This window comes from Ambystoma mexicanum, chromosome 11, assembly GCF_040938575.1.
Source record: "Ambystoma mexicanum isolate Mex_15411 chromosome 11, UKY_AmexF1_1, whole genome shotgun sequence".
NCBI classification, from domain to species: Eukaryota; Metazoa; Chordata; class Amphibia; order Caudata; family Ambystomatidae; genus Ambystoma; species Ambystoma mexicanum.
The window spans coordinates 1,170,575,745-1,170,594,260 of record NC_090934.1 but is presented as its reverse complement, the minus strand read 5'-3'; the positions used below and the strand labels follow the sequence as shown (position 1 = coordinate 1,170,594,260).

General features: G+C 43.2%; 1 protein-coding gene across 11 annotated transcripts in view; it reads left to right on the top strand.

Annotated features, from left to right (window-relative positions):
* TLN2 (talin 2) overlaps window positions 1-18,516 on the top strand; it is a 7,472,684-nt gene that overhangs the window by 446,650 nt on the left and 7,007,518 nt on the right. For all 11 annotated transcript variants that reach the window (XM_069624483.1, XM_069624482.1, XM_069624486.1 and 8 more), the window contains one exon: window positions 6,432-6,561. In XM_069624483.1, coding sequence (XP_069480584.1) covers window positions 6,432-6,561 — 130 coding nt within the window. The remainder of the gene's footprint in view (window positions 1-6,431; window positions 6,562-18,516) is intronic.

Genomic DNA, 18,516 nt, shown 5'->3' with positions numbered 1-18,516 from the left:
GTCAGGTTGTGTTGTATTCCGAGTCCTTGACACTCTCACACGATTCGTACACTTGGCATTCCCAGGTCTGAAGTGAGAAGTGTACATTGGACTGAAATACACACGGCCGCTCTGTTGCCCTGCTGTGGTAACAATCTGTGCGGATTCACTGCGTTTGGGACATCCTAAACTCTAACTTCTGCTGCCGCGGAATCTACACGACGCCGAGATGTCCCCTGCTCGTATCTGAACCTGCCAGCACTGAAACTGACGTGGAGAAGCCTGGGTCTGCCTGCATCGGGGACCGGTGAGTAGCAATGCTAGGAACTGGTCGCCCTCCTGCAGTAGCCCGTAGCTTTTCCTCGCTGTGTTAAACAGCACACCTTTTTCGCACTCACGCTCTGCTTCTGCCCGCAAGTGGAGGCCCCGCCTGAGTAGCGGAGATCTGTTCGCCCTCCTTTGTTCACCACTCTGAACTGCCTGACTTCCTTGAAGAGACTCCCCTTAGCCCATCGGCACCAGCGTGTGCAGGTACTTTTGAGCACAAGGCTCCACTCTTCGTAGGGCTCGGACTTCCTTTTAGTTAGGTGGCCTCTGAAGGCGAACTGGGTCTAACGATTATTTGCACTGCCTGTTTTCCTCCCCATCTAGGTGGTCTGCATATTTCGTGCTTCTAACTCTTTAGACCCTGCGGTAATTGTATATATACTGTATTTGATTTTGATGTATTGGTTTACTTGAGTTTTATCGTGATTCTTTGCTATGGTCAATATTACAAAGGCCTTGTAATAAATGTGTCTATATTTTTAATATAACACCTGCTTGGAGTAATTTGTAAGTGTCCTTGCTTTGTGTGCTCATTGCGGGCTTTCAGTCACCCTCACCCCTCTTGAGACCTAGTCTTGACCGCCGCGATCGCTACCTTGATTGGTCTGGCTTGTCCAGAGGTTACCCTGTTCCAAGAAACTAGGCTGGCCTTCTGAACCTCTGCCCCTCCAGGACAGAGTTCAGAAATCCATCTTAACAGGCACCACACTGTTAATCTAGTCCTGATCAATGTTCAAAACTTCTCACTGTAAGTCATGCTTTAGCCTGGAGCTGCCAGTCCAAACTGGTCCTGTAGCACAAGGACCCCAATGTACAAAACAGAAAAGCAAATAAGGTGGCTTCACCTTATTAAAACTGGTGCTTCACAATTGGCCCTCAATGCGAAGGGCTGAAAATGTCAAAAATTATTCCAAAAATAATTAAAAAAGCTTTTTTATAAATTCTTTCCAGTAGTAAATCTTTCTTAACAAATCTTGAATCAATGTTGATATAACAAGAAATGTTTTATTCACATTTCTGTTATGGGTTTTCAAAGTAGCACTTATTTTCAATATACAGAGTTGAGCGATCCTATCAGTCTGCCATGTATGTACATTTGCCAATGCATTTCGGAAAAACCTTCATATGGGCTGCACATGAGCAATATTTCGCTCAATAAGGCTTTCACTGTTTAGATGAGACATACATTTTATACAAAATAAATATAGTGGACAAATAATGTCCTGTTCAAAATATAATAAAGCACATACCATTCATTGTTGTGTCAAGCGTTTTGTCCCAAAGTAGAGAAAAGAAACAAAATAAAAAGTACATTTTAGTTTAAATACATTCGAGTCTACGATATCTGCATATTCAAACAAGGTGCATAGCCTCGTCCTACCTGATTGCGTGTAATTCTCTTATTCGAATGTGTATCAAAACGCATAAAACAATGCTGTCCCTGCTGGGAGAAAAACAAACCCTCAGCTAATGCCGCTCTCTAAATACAATGCATCACAGAAGCTAGCATAGGAGCGCCAGCTCTCACCTCTTTTTCGAGTCGTAATCCAGCTGCTTCTGCGTTAGCCGCGGGGACGCGTGCTCGCAAGGCTGGAAACCTGTTTTATGCATCTCCATGGAGACGGTGTGAGGCGCCGCGGTCCAGCTGGGAAGCCGGAGCACGTACGCCTCGCGCCCCACCCCAGGTGTGCACCCTGGGGCGGGGATGTCTGCATGGCGACGCAATACAGATGGGGGAGCTGTGGAAGAAAATCTTAAAGCTGTCATAGCTCTTATCACACAATTAACGAGCGTGATATGGAATGTACGTAGTGCATGTTTAAATATTAACTAAACCAAGTTGCATATAGTACCTTGGGAAAATTGTGCATAGAACTGGGTGAATTAAAGAAAGTAATAAGAATAACTGTGAATATTAAATCCATTAATGTAAAGAGTGCTGATTTCGCTTTAAGTGGAATGGTTAAAAGTACAATTTTAGACATCAATGATTACTACTATGTCTTGAGGCTTAATCAAAGTCGAATGGTCTATGTCGCCATTTGGGTAGGTGCAAGGTGCTAAATGTAGCTATTAGGATCTAAATCATTCATTCATGGAGTTAACACATTTTAGCTCAATATACATTGGTCTACATTGGCATTTATAGAAAGCACATGTAATTGATCTCCTCGTTTAGCCATTTTGGTGTCAAGGAGCTAAGACGGTCGATCCAAAAGGTTTCGCGTTGGTCCAATGTTTTCTGGAAGTTCTCATGAGGATCTCTTCTTTCTACTACCTCCAGAATAGCAAATTGAATATTTCTAGACGTGAAGATCAACATAACCAATCTTTCTAGACGTGAAGATCAACATAACCAATACAGGATATCAGACAACTAGTTTTCGAAAACCTACAGACCGTAACAACCTTTCCCTGCTTGAGTTGTAGCAATTGTGGCTACATAATGAAAGGTGAATCACTCAAACATCCATATACAGGAGAGACAATCAGATTAAAAAGTTTTGCTACGTGTGATTCCCACAACGTGATATATGCAATAAAATGCCCTTGCGGATTATACTATGTTGGTCAAACACTGAGGGTGGCTAAAGCTAGATGGAATGAACATAGGTCCTGTATACGGAACAACAACAAAAACTCGGCTGTGGCCAGGCACTGGCATGACAGAAAACACAATTTGGCCCAGATTCAATTTTCTATTCTAGAGGTAGTAGAAAGAAGAGATCCTCATGAGAACTTCCAGAAAACAATGGACCATCTATCTTCCGGAACCCCCTCCCTGAGGCTTTTCTTACCCATGAGGGTTTTCCTTGATTATCGCTCTGAGGTTCACTTGCTTCCCAGTTTTCAATCTCTGGGAACATTGTGGTTTCCAGCAGAGAGAGACCATTTATCTCCAACGGATTGTGGTCATGTGGAACGGGTACGTTCAATCTATGATAGCAGGAGAAGGACAGTGAACAGGAGTGTGGAGGCAAATTGAAGAAAAGGTGAGATATTAGTTGGTGAGAGCAAGTGATGCTGTTTGGTTAGTGTGCATGCCTGGGGGGAGAGTGAGAGTGTTGGTGTAAACAGTGAATGGAAGGTGGATGTGAGAGTGAAAAGAGAGTGTTTGAGTAGAGGGTGGAGTAGAAGAAGTGTGGAGGGAGGAGGTATGCCATTGATGGGTGGAAACAGTAGAAGAGACATTGGAGGGACTGAGGAGGAAGACTTTGGCTGAAGAAGGAGGGAGGGAGGTGGGTGGTTTGCATGCAGGAGAGTAGCATGAGGAGACTTAAAGTCAGAGACCTGAAGAGTAACATCAGTGGGTGCAAGGAAGGAGACCGAGTTGGATAGAGTGTCTGAAAAGTGCATTCCCTAAATGTTTTAGTTATGAACCACTTTGATGGTGTAGGACTAGGTTAGGAAGTCCAGAAGGGTGCTTAGATAGAGAACGCAAATTCAAAGATTTCTGATTTGGTGAAAGTGGATTCAGTGAAATCTGCGGTATCTGGAAAATGCTACTTCTACATGAGAGAGTGAGGGTCGGCCCTAGCACCCTGCCAAAGAGATCAATAAAAACCCTTGCGCAGTCTCCGGGAGTTGGAGTGTTCTTTGAGCCCTCTGTGACATTAGTCTAACCCAATCTGTACTTCATCAAATGTATCTTAATATATAAAATCTTTCCACTGGCTCCAGGTGGCTGCAAGGATCAAATTCATGACCCTCTGCATCATCAACATGGCTTTCTGGGTCCTGGGTCCCGGCTACATCCAACTTTCTCTCCCATAATACCTCCCTGCTAGAGTCCTTTGGTCCTCTAGCTCCAACTCTCTACAGATCAGACGTTTCTCCAAGCAGAGAGTGGGGGTGGGGAGGAGGAGATCTTTTGTCGGCAGGAGCCTCCCTCTGGAACGGCCTCCCTGCCCTTCTCAGACTTGAGCAGGTTCTCCTTAAGTTCCTGAAACTTCTCTAGACTTTCCTTTTCCCTTCTTCCTTCCCTCTCCCCCTCCCTTGCTAATGTCCCCCTGCTGCTGCAACTGGTGCCTGGTCCCTTATGTGCCTTACAGGGGCCAGCCCTCCTCGTCCAGTCCACTCCGGCACCCCTTAACCAGCACTTGCCCATGGGCACCTTTCCCTGAACAGCCTGAATCTGGTCCACCCCTCCCTTGCACTAGCTGACCCTTAGCCCTGGTTCCCTTTAGCACTTGTGCAGCCATGGTCCCGGCCTTCCTGCACTTCTCCCTCCCACCTTTCCCTTATCCCAGCCCTTCTTTCCTGACCTGCCCCCTCCCCCCTGCACTTACTGTCACTGCACTTGCATGGTTCCGAATGTCACAAGGCCTTTTAGGACCATTTTACTGTTATTTTTTTCTCCTCTGGCCCTATTCCACCTGCGTGTTGTTGCGCCTGGAAACACTTGTGTATCGGCACTATACAAATGTCAAATAAATAAAGTATCTAATTCCATATAGCTGGCAATGGGAATGACATAAACTTCCTGTGGGTTCATTAGCACTGTACAAAAAACAATTTTTTTTTAGTTATAACAATAAGTGGCGAGATCTTGCCAAATAAGAAGAATGCAGGATATGCCTCTGAGAGGCCTGCTGTGACTGGCCAAAGCCAGGTGGCTAGTATGCGACTGATGCCTTGAAGCCAAGGCCTGCGAGCGCTCTCCCGATATTCCTAAATGCAACAATGAAGGAATCACTTTGAATGTTAAATCTTGCTTGTAGTCACTGACTATTTCCATATAGAAAGTTGCTATACTTTCTCTGTTTGTAAATCTTCCCTAGCATATGGTGATGTTTCGCCTGTCTAGAAGGGATAGAAGAAAATCTAAATCAGGCTGCCTATTGGAACCTTTGTAAACTGAGAACAGTATTTTTTACAGCAAAGGATGTGTATATACTACATTGGCTAGACCCAACAAAGATGCCAATGTGCATTTAAAACTGCTAAAAAAAGAAAACTGAGGGACTTTATTTCAATCCTTTATTCCCCCCTTTTCTGAATTCCTTGTGTAAACGTAAAACTCTGTCTTTTGCCTGCCAGGGTATTATCGGAACGTGTAGAATATCCCTGTGAGTGGTGGTTGACTGGTTTCTGCAATATAGGCTAATATGTTGCATTCCTCAGGACCTTCACCATCCTTTAATTTGCTAATGTTAAATTTTGGGTTGCAGTGCAGTTTATTTTCTGCTTTGGATTGTTCTATGATGTTTTATGTGTTCTACTGGGAAACAAATAGTAATAAGAAACTTGGTCGGAAAATAATTTTTAGAGGAATAGTGTCCATAGATATTCATTTTCATCTACTAGTTAGCAACAAAAGAAATGGCAGAAACATCCACCTTCAACAAAGTGAGGTTTCTTCATTCAAAGTATGTCTATTTCCCATCCATCGGCTAATAGAAAACACAAGTAATCTATTTTAGATATTGGCTGGGACAGAACATCTCCGCTCTCAAAAGTGGTTTGCTAACCAGTTACACTAGACTGCTAAAGCTAACCAGGTCATTCGTTGCATGTGCCGCCTTTAAGCACACATTTGTCGCGGCAGACGCAATCTTTGGTTCTTTTTAAACAATATGTTCTAAAGCCTGATGCGTGATTGCATCATTGCTGTATGTGTGATTACGTGGTAAAATGTCCATTAGGGGCCGCTATATTAAAATATTTGGTTTTTAGCATATTTTCAATGTTCTGTGATTATTCTCCAGTTTGTCTAATCTGTTACAATCGTGTGTTATTTAATGTTTACAAACATTGGCGTGCGCATGGTTGCGTAGTATTGGCCCAGTATATCACATCGTTCAGAAGTTGTCATTCAGAAATTGTGCCTCTATCTTCTCACAGCGTAGACTCGTAAGTGTAAGCCAGTAGTTGTTATAAACAAAGACGTATTTCTTGCAAAACACCATCATAGTTCAACCCGACTTCGAGTTTTGGAGAGATCAAAGCACTTGACTGGCCTTTTTCTGGTTAGTAGGATTCCTAAATGCAAGCCAGTTGCTGCAATAACGTGTGCTTGCTTGGCTGATAAAATTATAATGCCTTATTTCACGTTTCATTTTCAAAAATTAGGAATTCAACACTGAATATGTCTACCACAAACTCATGTCCAACTTATGTTCTAGGATATCTTGGAATACAAAAAGAAGCAGAGACCTCAAAAAATTAGGATGTTGGATGGTGCGGCAAAAACCATCATGGTAGATGACTCGAAGACGATTGGAGAATTGCTGGTCACCATATGCAGCAGGATAGGTGAGTTTAAGGGGAAATGCAGAATGGACATAACATTTTTTTAATAAATATATTTTTAAAGGAGATGGTGAAAGATATTGGCATGAGCATACAAATTTAATTGTTTAATATCACAGCGGAGATACTCCAAGTATCCATGGGAAGATATTCTTCGCTTATGGATTTCTGAAAACGTTATGATATGATAGGTTATTTATAACGCGCTTAATACCAAGAGGTTTCTAAGCGCACACCCGGGGATCGAACCTGTGTTGCCCCGTGCCTTCTTGCTTCCAAGGCGAGCACGTTGCCGCTGAGCTATCCTCCCGAGAAGTAAGTGAGTGTGTTTTGAGCTTGGTGAGTGTACCTCCACCCCACAGGAACTAATTTCCATCAAGTGCAGTGGGACTTCATTGTAACAGGTGGAAGGTATTGCTTGGAAGTGACACTTGTTTTCAGTGCGGGTTCTACAGTCAGTGGTATCCTCGTCCCTGTGACCTCTCAAATCATGTACATAAGCACACAGTGTAGTGGGGCAATCTTTTTGTGATGGGTGTCCTCATTTCAATATTTTTATTTGAGACATGAACGCATAAAGTGGTCTATGGACCTGACTAGTTATCATGCTTTCTTTAAACATTCTGAACTCGGATCATTGCATTGTGCTGAAATTGCCCATATACTTGAAAACAATCTCATGGGAGAACACACAGTATTTGGTAATAAACATACGTTGTAATTTCTTCTTTAAAATATTGCTACTAAAGTAAGCACATGTACATGGTGGTAAAATTGGTATTTCCTATATGTTTAGCATTATTTTCCATATTTACCAAATTATTGGTTTTAGGGGAGCATTTAACCGTTTTGTGGAGTGCTTAAAACTACAGGTTTACAAGTGGTAGAATTGTGCCTTAAACACAAGCCACCAAATCCTTTCTAGGGACCACCCTACTCTGTATTTCTTGAACACATCTCCACACTTGGTATTCAAATTATATTCAAAGGTAGTTCCCATTTGGTCTTCATAGGTACATTCTGAGGTATTTTAGTTTCAACTCGCTCTCAGGTCACCTTTAATATCTCTGACCACCATTCCCCCACTACTTACCAGACATCACAGCTCTGTTGGCTTTTCAGTATGGTCTTCTGGTTCTCTCCTCCAGCACCCAGGCTAAAGTATGGCCCAGCCTTGTGAACCTCTCCAAGGCTGCTGGGCTCTGCTTCCCCCTGCACCCCACCCTAAGGCTTCTGGCTCTCCTCTAGGCTTCTTCAAATCCGCTGCTTCCAATTTTAGACTGATCCTTTTGCGTTTTATAGGGCTTTAGCCCCACTCCCCAGCCTCTGGCAAAAGGGGATTGAGGGGTGTTATAAAAATGCGCTAATTATAAATCTATACTGGGACCTATAAAGCAGCTCCTGAGAGTGAAATACAAAGTATCACTGAAATTCTGAGAGATTGGTTCAGTAATGGAACTCCGGCCAGATAATGATAATAGGGAAATCTAAATTGTGATTATAATAAAGAGCTAGGCACTAGATTCTTGTCAGGGAGCAATGGAGCCAAATGGATATCCCCCATGAGTGAGTGGGATTTGCATTTTCTAAATGTGGAGTTTGCAAAATGTAACATAATGAATTACACATGGCAGAGAGGTAATGCATCCTCTACATATGCGTCTCCCAATCCATGAGCGATACGTGCAAGGGATTCTATATACAACCCACTGATTTAAGTGATCACCTCCTACTGGTTGCCTTGCTCCTGAGGTGAAAGAGGTAGTAAAGGATCTGCTGATTAATAATGAAGAGGATCACATTATATGGTGATCAGCAACTCCGCAAAGATTTAATACGAAGTTGCTTGGTCTGCATGACGATTTAGATGAGCTAGACCAACTAGCTCTATTTTCTGCAAACTTGTTTTCCAATTTCTTTAAGAAGACAATAAAGGATTGGATGGGAAAACACAAAACTCGTGGATTGACTGGAAAGGATGTAAACAGTCATGTATTTAGCCATAGGTTCCAAGAGGAAAAAAGAAATTAAGAGGTAATTTGCAGATATTAAAGTGTAATCTGGGAAACATTTGTAAAGCAAGGGCTTTAAAGCAAAAGTTCAAAAACGGCCTCAAAGCGTATAAAGGAAAACTTAACTAAGAACATTTTTATATAGCGCAACACTAACGCACAGGTCTCAGGGCGCTCAGACTGATGGTGAGAATATGCCAAAAAACAAACTCTGTGTTATTGGTCGTTGATGAATGAGGATCCCACCTATCAATGAAGTAAAGAACTTAACCCTATTTCTGAACAGGGTTGGGAAGCCTTTTTAAAGATCCCTATGGCCATTCTGGTGAGAAAAGGTGAGGTCTGTGCAATGTCGAATTGAAGAAATGGGATCTGAATTTTGGCATGGATGATCTATTGGCTTTAATCACGAGGGTAAACCCTTCGAGCAGCAGGGTCAGATAGCCTACCTAACTGTGTATTAAAAGGAGATCCTTGTCTGTGGTCATCCATTCTCTCTGTGCTGTTCAGAAATGTTATCTCCACTAGTGGATTACTGAAGTCATGGAAGCTCTCCTACTTCGTCCCCATTGTAACAGGTTTTATGCCACGGCACACTCCGGTCAGAGACTTCTACCACTGACACTGAAGGTGGCGCACAATAAACACACCCTTTTTATTTTTATTTGAACCCTGGATTCTTGGTTTGAAGATGCACCCAACCCGTCTCACACCCACCTTAACAAACACCCCGTGTTGCAGTGGACTATGAACCAGGCTGGTGTGTAACAAAGAAATATTTATTTATTTTTAAAATTCATAGAAATATCAGAGCAGAATAAAATGATGGCCGCAATCACCAGTGTGGTAACAATACGAATGCAAAAATGTTATAATACAATTAATTCAACTTTCTGACATAATCTGCATCAACTTTATTCAGAAAGGAAAACAAAATCACTCTTGTTCACACTCATGGATGGCACTTATCTTATGCACTCGCCCTGTAGCACTTCCCCAAACACCAGCTAACTAAAGTCTGTGTGGATAGAAGGCAGTCAGCAAGAAGAGGGAAAATCTGTTTTTAAATTCGACCCACCACTCCAGAATGGGAGGTCAAAGAAGAAAATGAAAACCTTAAAATTGAGCAAAATAGTATACGCGGATTGCACTTGTTACTCTGAGGTCAGTCTACATTTGTGGTCAGATTGATCAGACATAAATTCGGGTGGCTGTACTAAAGAGGCAAGGAAGCTTACAAGCTACTGGGCAGGTTGCTAAAGCAACGTGAACAGAGGTGAGAAAATCGATTTTGGGAAGGAAAACAATGCAGCAAAAATCACACGTGGCAGAATTGCAATTTCTTATTTCACTCAGACTTTAAACTAGCAAACAGCTAAGGAAATAGGCTTAGCAATCAAAATCAGAAATCGTTTTTTGTGATGGGGAACAAAGGTACAGAACAGGTAGGATACTAAGGGAAGAGATGACTTTTATGGGATGGTGATAAGGGTTTTTATGGGAAAAAGGCAAATCGTTTTTTAGAGAAAAGCACAAGACATGGGCAAATTCAGTTTTTGATGCAACCTGGCTAGTTTTACTAAGACTATATTTTAGTGGCTATATTATTAAATCAAGACACTGCACGCAACAGGGTTAATTTTCAATTTTAACCAGCTTGCGCCACGTACCTCCTTATAGGGGACTTAATTAATTTATTTCAAATAATACTAAGGATTTACACAAATACTTGAAAGACATGGAAAAACAAGATGCTAACAAATATGAACTAACTCTGATTCTTCTAGAGAAAGGGTAAACAGAGAATATTAACAGTTTGGGAAATTACTAAGGTTTTTATGTTTTTTTTTTATAGGATTTGAACAAAATGTAAGGGAAAAGAGCAGGATATGCAGTTTTAGGGTGCAGGGTGATGTTGATACTTACAAAATACACTTGAGTTGAGTAATTTGGACAGACTAGAATCTGGGCCCTGGGCAGTGAGATCAAGAGATCTTGTCACAGGGACGTGTGGGCTTGTGGTGGGGAACAGCTGGGCAAAGTCTGCTCACTGTGGACAGCGGGATGAATCAGCTGGGCCAAAAAGGTCTGGTCACTGGATTCTCCTTAAGGGGTCATCAGCCTTTCCTCCTTTCTCCCTGAATTATTGGGATGAATGTGGATCTGGATCGGTGTTTCTGGATCGGTGGTTCTGGATCGGTGGTTCTGCCTGGATGTCGGTCAGCTACCTCTGGACCTGGTTCTGGAGTCTTGGAATCTTGGAGGGTAAATTTTGAATGTTGAATCGCTTGTGCCTCCCTGTCTACCCCCTTAAGTAGGCAGCGTGACATCATAGGATTTTTACAATATGGGCGGAAGTACTCTGGACTTACCCCTCGCATGGGATAGGTCAGGCTACTGATGCCCCCACCTCCCTCTGAGCTGATTGGTTTAGGGGAAGTGGCCTCAGTTTTTGAGTGTGTAATTTTATGACTCCCATTGTCTCACAAGCCTAATTTTTCACAAAATGAATTATGAAACAAAACTCCATATTTACAAAAGTTACCAACATAAAAATCGGATAGGTAGATCCCATATTTTACAAGGAATATGCCGGTTCGAATGCCAATTCTGTGCAATGTTGCATTGCCCTTCGGCACAATTTCCCCGTTTTCAGGAGACACATAACATCTACAATTCTGCAAATGGCTATATATATGCATACTATTATCCAGCATGTTCTCGCGAGATTTTAGGTCTGCGCCATTTAGGCTTTACCCAGAAATGCCTTTTTACTGCCATTCCAGTCCACCACATGCCAGGAAAACACACATAGGGCCTCATCACGACTTTGGCGGTAACCCTTAAATCCGGCGGTAGCGCTATTACCGCTGGATTTAAGGGTCCGCCAAATCAGGACTTCGGTGGATTTCCCTCCAGCTCTTGGCTGGGGGGAAAGCCGGTGAAAATTCACGCTATTACTGCCGGCGCGAAATCCGCCACCGGTAAGAGCGCACATTTTCCCCAGTGAGCCCAATGGAGAATGGAGCATTCCCGAATGGGCTCAATGGGGAATGGGGAATTACCTTACCGCCGAACTCATGATCCAGCACTATTAGCACCGGGGAGTTCGGCAGTAGGGCTATTACCGCCGGCGTTACCACCAAAGTCGTGATCAGGCCCATAGTCTTATTTTACTTGTCCAAAAATCACATAAAATACTTGTATAATATCATATTGTTGCTGATTTAGGGTGCTGAAACAAATGTCATAATGTACAGTAGCTCTTTCAAATCAATGGGGTGAATTTTTTCCAGATGTGGCCGGTCCTCAACCCCCACAGCCAAATGTCCCTGCCAGGCTTGGCTTGCTCAAGGGTTTCCATGAATACCCTTTGAAGTCCTCCTGTGGATACTGGGCATGAATGGAGAGAAAATCACACCTACGAGGCAAAACCCAGCGCTCCTCCCCCACTCTTTGTCCTTAGGGCAGTTCTGCCAGGCAGCCTGGGGAACCTGTAATTATCACACTATCAGGTCCCAGAGAACAGAGCACATTTCTGTTCATGGGTAGGTGCGACATTGGCCCCTCTGCCAAACTGGTTTGACAGAAACTCATGGGCCTAGCTCAGATGATTGGTCTTTTGGGGGAAAAACCAGCACAATATACATATTTTTGCAGCCCCTCTCCCCACGTGTAAAATTGTGTTTCTGTGCGAGCCACGATCTTATTTCACATTTAATTTGACAAATTCATTTTTCTGCTTTGCAAAAGCAGGTTTACATGTATTCTTTTTCGCTCCTGTTACTGTCACAAAGTGTGGTTTCTTTTGCATTAACTTTCTGGAAGGCTCTTCCCAGATCTGGTCAGTTTCTGGACACAGAGATGTGCTGAAAATAGTTTCTTGGTAACTGACACGATGCAAGGGAGAGAATATTTCCTTTGAAGTACTTTGCGCGTGTTGATTTACTTCAAAAAGTCAATCCAAGCTGTGCAGACTTAAAGCAGAATTATTTTGCTTTTCATGGACTTTACTTGATGAAAACAATGCCGTTCAGTGAAGGATGGCCTTATTTGATAGTATTCACATGCAATACATAGCAGGGCTGTGTTTAAATAAACAAAACTGTGTGATGTTGGAAATTAAAGGAGTCCCCAGTGCGATTCAGTCTGGAATGCAAGAAACGTTCTTGTGCAGCCTTGGGTTTTTGAAATGACAGAACAGCAGTGCAGAGCCATTCTGCATTTACGTTATTTTCTCTGAATTCACATGAAGAAAACAAATGCAGCCATTCTTGGGGTGGCTATGTTCAATCTTGCCACATGTGCTTAGCTGACAAAAGCACAGCCTTTCTTGGGTGACTGCTTAAATGCAGTTTTTGTTGTAGGGGGGGTCTGCCTTAGGCCTTAAATGTACCCCACACCATACTGTCTGAACCAGTGAAATATTGACCTATTGCTGTTCTAGATGTGGGGAGTAAGCTCTTTTCCTCCCACTTGGAGACCTTAATATCTGGGCTGCTGAGGCCAACTACCTGGATAAAAAACAGTCTGGATTCCGTAAGGGGCTGGGAACCCAACTTGGCAGTTTGTTTTTTTGAGTTTGCTCTGGAGGATACGTTGTCTAAAGAAAAATCTGCTATATGCTGTCTTTATAGATGTCCTCTGCATTTGACAATGTGAGCCGGTTCAAACTATGGGGGAAACTGGCAGAGTAGAATATACCAAATACTTTCTTGGAAATTCTTGGGGCCATGAATACAAACAATAAGGTTAAGGTAACGCTGGACGAGGAGGTCCTATGACAAAGGCCATTATCACATAATAGAGTTTGAGACTAGGATGTGTCTTGGAGCCTGCCTTTTTCAATTTGTATCGGTCTGATATAGCTTAGTATTTGGGCAACGATAGCCCCCCCCTACGCATCGGTATGCTTTTGCTTCAGTTTATAGCACATGCAGATGACCTGGTGATTTTAGATTGAAACCCTCTTGGTTTGAAATGTAGCATGGACACAATAGCCAGCTATATGAACATAAGCTTGAGGTGAATTCCACCAAGTCAAAAGTAACGATCTGTATGAATAAAAGGGGTAATAAGTTTACTTGGAAACTGAATATGGTGGAGATGGAAACCGTGAACCAGTACATCTATTTAGGAAATATGGGTGCCCACTTTGACAAACTTAAAAAAAGAAATGGGGGTGTGTATTGCACAAAGGAAAAAAAATACACAAAACTTATGGTTGTTTTCACTGCTGCCCATAAATATTACAATACAAAGTTTGTCCCCATACTTTTCCCTATCAAAGATGTAACATGGCAAAAGTTGGAGGGGTTGATTTGGAGAAAGGCCAAATGTTGTTCCGGTGGTGGTTCCGAGATGTGAACTGGGCCTTCTTTTTCTGCCTAGTCGGATCAAATGGAAAACTTTATCCTTCCAAAGAAAAATTCGGAATCCCCAAGAAGTCTCCTGTTCACTGATTTGTTAGAAACTATGTTCTCACCTGAATGTGTGATTGAATGATTGTGAAAGTCTACTGACTGATTAACACTACGAAAGAGAATTTGCTAGAATACCAACAGCTATTAAAATTATGGAATCATGACTGGTGTGTTACATGCAATACTATGGGCCTCATCATGAATTGGGCTGTAGCCCTTAAATGCGGCGGCAATGGTGTTACTGGCGCATTTAAGGGTCCGCCCAATCTCAAGTCTGGCATGTTTACCCCCAGTTTATAGCTGGGGGTAAACATGCCAAAGAAATACCCATTTTCGGTGCAATTACTGCACAGTAATACCAATGGACCCAATAGGGAATGGGGAATAACAGTGTCCAACCTGTGATCCGGCGGTAATGCCGCCAGACAGGTGGGCACTAACTCAAATAAAGTTGAGTGGTATCCCAGCCAGGATATAGCCGTACTCGTGATGAGGCCCTATAAATAAATCTACTCTATTTTATGACCTTGATGAAGAAGAGTGGTGCTATAATGTGTGAAATGCCCCTGCATTAAATGGAGCTATACCTTTCTCAGATTAAGACTAGATATATTATTGGCCCTGGAAGCTATAGGTGCTAGAAGACCAATTACTAGATATGAACGTATCTGTCGCTTTTGCAAAGTCAATGACTCAATTGAGACTTAAAAACGCTTTTTGACCGAATGTCCTGAAACCTATATATATCGTTATAAAGTAAAGATTTTGTAAATTATTTGAATATATGTGATCCTTCGCAATTATGAGGATATGGACAGGGATGCAGATATCTCTGGTATTGACAGCGCTAAAATGTATCAATGAGATTTTACCTATTCATGAGAACAAGATGTGCAATGGACTTGGCACCTGAGGATAATTGTTCAGACTCATACTTTTTGTGCTCTTGCATAGATAATCGACCAAGGTTTATGATAAAACGCCCAATAGGGATGAAAGGATATGTGTTTTAATGCATTATACGGCACACCTTCTGCAAAAAAATGGATAAGAAGCCAGTGTTTGCTATTTTTTTTTGTAGGGTAACACCAATCCAAAAATCCAAAGCACACACATGCTTTATACTGCTCTTTAACATAACATTTCCAAACATGCCAAAATGGCACACTGCCGTTGGCCTGGTTTTAACTTTGCATTCTGGGTCTTATAGGCAGTGGCGTAGCAGAGGGGCCCCCACAGCCACCGCGGTGCGGGGTGCACCACCCTCCACATGTCCAGTGGGAGGAGGGGGGAGGGTCAGGGGGGCCCTTGGACTTCAAAATTAAATTTTCTTTTTGAAGTCACTCTGCCTTCATAAAGAAATTAATTCCTTTGCAGAAATTATTTCTTTATGAAGGCAGAATGACTTTATAAAGAAATGATTTATTTTTGGAGTCATGGGCCTCCTCCCCATCCCATGACATGGAGGCCTCCAGCTCCTCTGTGATGACGGGAAAAAGAAATCCTACTACAGGGAGATGGAGGACTCATTCCCTGGACCAACATTCAAAAGGTAAGAAAATGTATTTTGTGTAAACGTGTGTACGTGTATTTAAGCGTGTGTGTGTATACGGTAGGCGCTGTGTAGTTGTGTGTGTGTGTGTGTGTATATACAGTAGTGGCTGTGTAGTTATGGTTAAGTTGCTGTTTCCATAGGAAGAGCACTTTTTGGGCGGCTTATAACTTCGCCACCCCTGGACGAATCCTCACCAAACTTTGCAAAAAAAGTATATGGCCCACTCTGAATTGCAAAGTTTGGTGAGGTTTGGTCCAAGGGGGGCAAAGTTATAGGGAGGGTCCCAAAATGTATTTTTTCCCCATAGACATAATGGGAAAAAATTTGCTCACGCCTACAGCCCAAACCACTGGATGGATTTTCACCAAATTTGCGGCAGGAGCAGTGGCTTGGTCCCGAAAGCATGCTTTTGTAAATTTGATGAAAATCCATCCAGTACTTTTAAAATAAATGACCAAAACGTAAGGCACAGAAATTAGTGATATCTACGTCCGCTTCGCGGACACACTTCCCTGTTCGCTCTGCGGACAGGACACGGATTGGGCAAGTGGTTTGCGTGATGTCCGCAGACATGTGACGCGCTCTCCGATTGGCTGGGCTGAAGCGTGAAGTGCATCGGATTTTTAGAGAAGCCCACCATCTTGGTTTCTCGTCCGGTGTCCACGGACAACGCGGCAAACATATAAAAAAACACAACATTGCACTCATCACACTTATCAATTAATGTTTGGGGAGGTGAGGGGTGATGAGGATGGGATGGAATATGGCCGTCAGAAGCAAAAAAAACATGCTACCTGAAAAACAACCATACACGAACAAAGCACATAGCGGGGTACACCACGAACACGCAGTAAAGCGCATGCGCACAACTACTTCACCCGCTCTTGACATACACCGTGCCACTCAATACACGCAGACACTTTCTTTTTCAAACTCGCACGCGCACCTCTTCCGAACACGGATACGCATTGAAAAACACACGCAGAAATGATGCCCGCGCATAGGAGTTAATGGAAAACGTAGCAGTAAAGACCGCACACACGCGCTGTAGAAAACACGTAGCTGCAAAGACTGCATAGACGCGCTGTAGATAACACATAGCTGCAAAGACCACGCACGCACGTTGCAGAAAGCCCGTTGTTGGGAAGATTGCACACACACAATGTAGATAACACATAGCTGCAAGGACCGCGCACACACTGTATATAACACGTAGCTGCAAGGACCACGCACACGTATTGTAGATAACACGTAGCTGCGAAGACCACACACACGCGCTTTACATAACACATAGCTGCAAAGACCGCACATACACGCTGTAGATAACACGCAGCTGCAAAGACCACGCACATGTATTGTAGAAAACACGTATCTGCGAAGACTGCACACACGCGCTGTGGGCAACACATAGCTGCAAAGATCACACACACATGTTGCAGAAAACACTTTTCTATGAAGACTGCACACACGTGCTGTAGATAACACGTAGATGCAAAAACCACGCACACGCGTTGCAGAAAACACGTAGTTGGGAAGACTGCACACACACGATGTAGATAACACATAGCTGCGAGGACCACGCACATGCGCTGTATATAACACGTAGCTGCGAAGACCACCGCGCACACGCGCTTTAGATAACACGTAGCTGCGAAGACAATGCACACGCGCTGTAGATAACACGTAGCTGCGAGGACCACGCACACGCGCTGTAGATAACATGTAGCTGCAAAGACCACGCACACGCACTGTACATAACACGTAGCTGCAAAGACCACGCACACGCATTTCCGACCTCACACGCGCCTCATCTGAACACGCACACGCGCTGTTGAAAACACATAGCTGCGAAGAGCGCTCACACGCGCTGTGGATCACACTGAACTGCAAAGAGCACGCACACCTGTTGTAGAAAACACGTAGCTGCAAAGACCACACACATGTGTTTCCGAGCTCACACGCGCCTTATGCAAACACACACATGCTTTCAAGAAAAACACACAGAAATTAGATGAATCCGAGCTCACACGCACCTCATCTGAACATGCACACGCGCTGTACAAAACATGTAGCTGCGAATACCGCGCACACGTGTTGTGAAGTGAAGAGGGGCCCTGTATGGAACCCCTCCTTCCCTTTCCATGGTGGCCATCTTGGTAAAGGATTTTCCTTCCTACACCGGAACGCCGCATGCGTACCGTTTTGGGAAGAAAAATCAATTTTTTAGCATCAATGACATTTGTGATGTTATCTTTGATATCCTGGGTGTTAGTCCCAGCAGTGCACGGTGGTGGCGCGAGTTATGGTTGCTTAGCTGACCATAACTGGAGCATTTCAGGGGTTTTGCGGTTTTACCTGGAACCATAACGCTCCTTTAACAAAGTTTTTTTGTGTGAATTGCATAGGTTTTTAGTATTGCAACTTAACCATAACGTCCCTTTAACAACGTTTTTTTACTATATATATATATATATATATATATATGTTATGTTATTGTTATGTTATTTTGCATTTATATAGCGCCTTATATACCATTGGTATGGTCTGAAGGTGCTGGTAGGTTGAACGCCCTTGGGGACCGAAGTTCAGGTCAGTAGAGAGAGTAGAGAGAGTCAAAGGTGCGTGTGAGCACCGGGTATGTGTGCAGCTGGTGCGGTATTCATGTAATAGCTGCTTCTTAGCGGTAGGTGTGGTGGTTGAGAGATCAGGAGTATGTGTTTGTTCTGGCAGGATTTATCCAGGCCGAATGTGGCTGCGTTAGGCCTGAGGAGAACGCCTGGCTGGGGGGGGGGTGTAACCAGCAGTGTTTACTTAGAATGATGGGGAGTGTGCGGCGGATGCTGGTATGAGAACAGTTATACCGAATGGTGTCATAGTATCTCTGTGTTCTAGTTGAGTGATGGTGTAAAGAACAGAGTAAGCATGGTGGTGTGATATGATGGGTTATATGCTCTTTCAAACGTTCCCT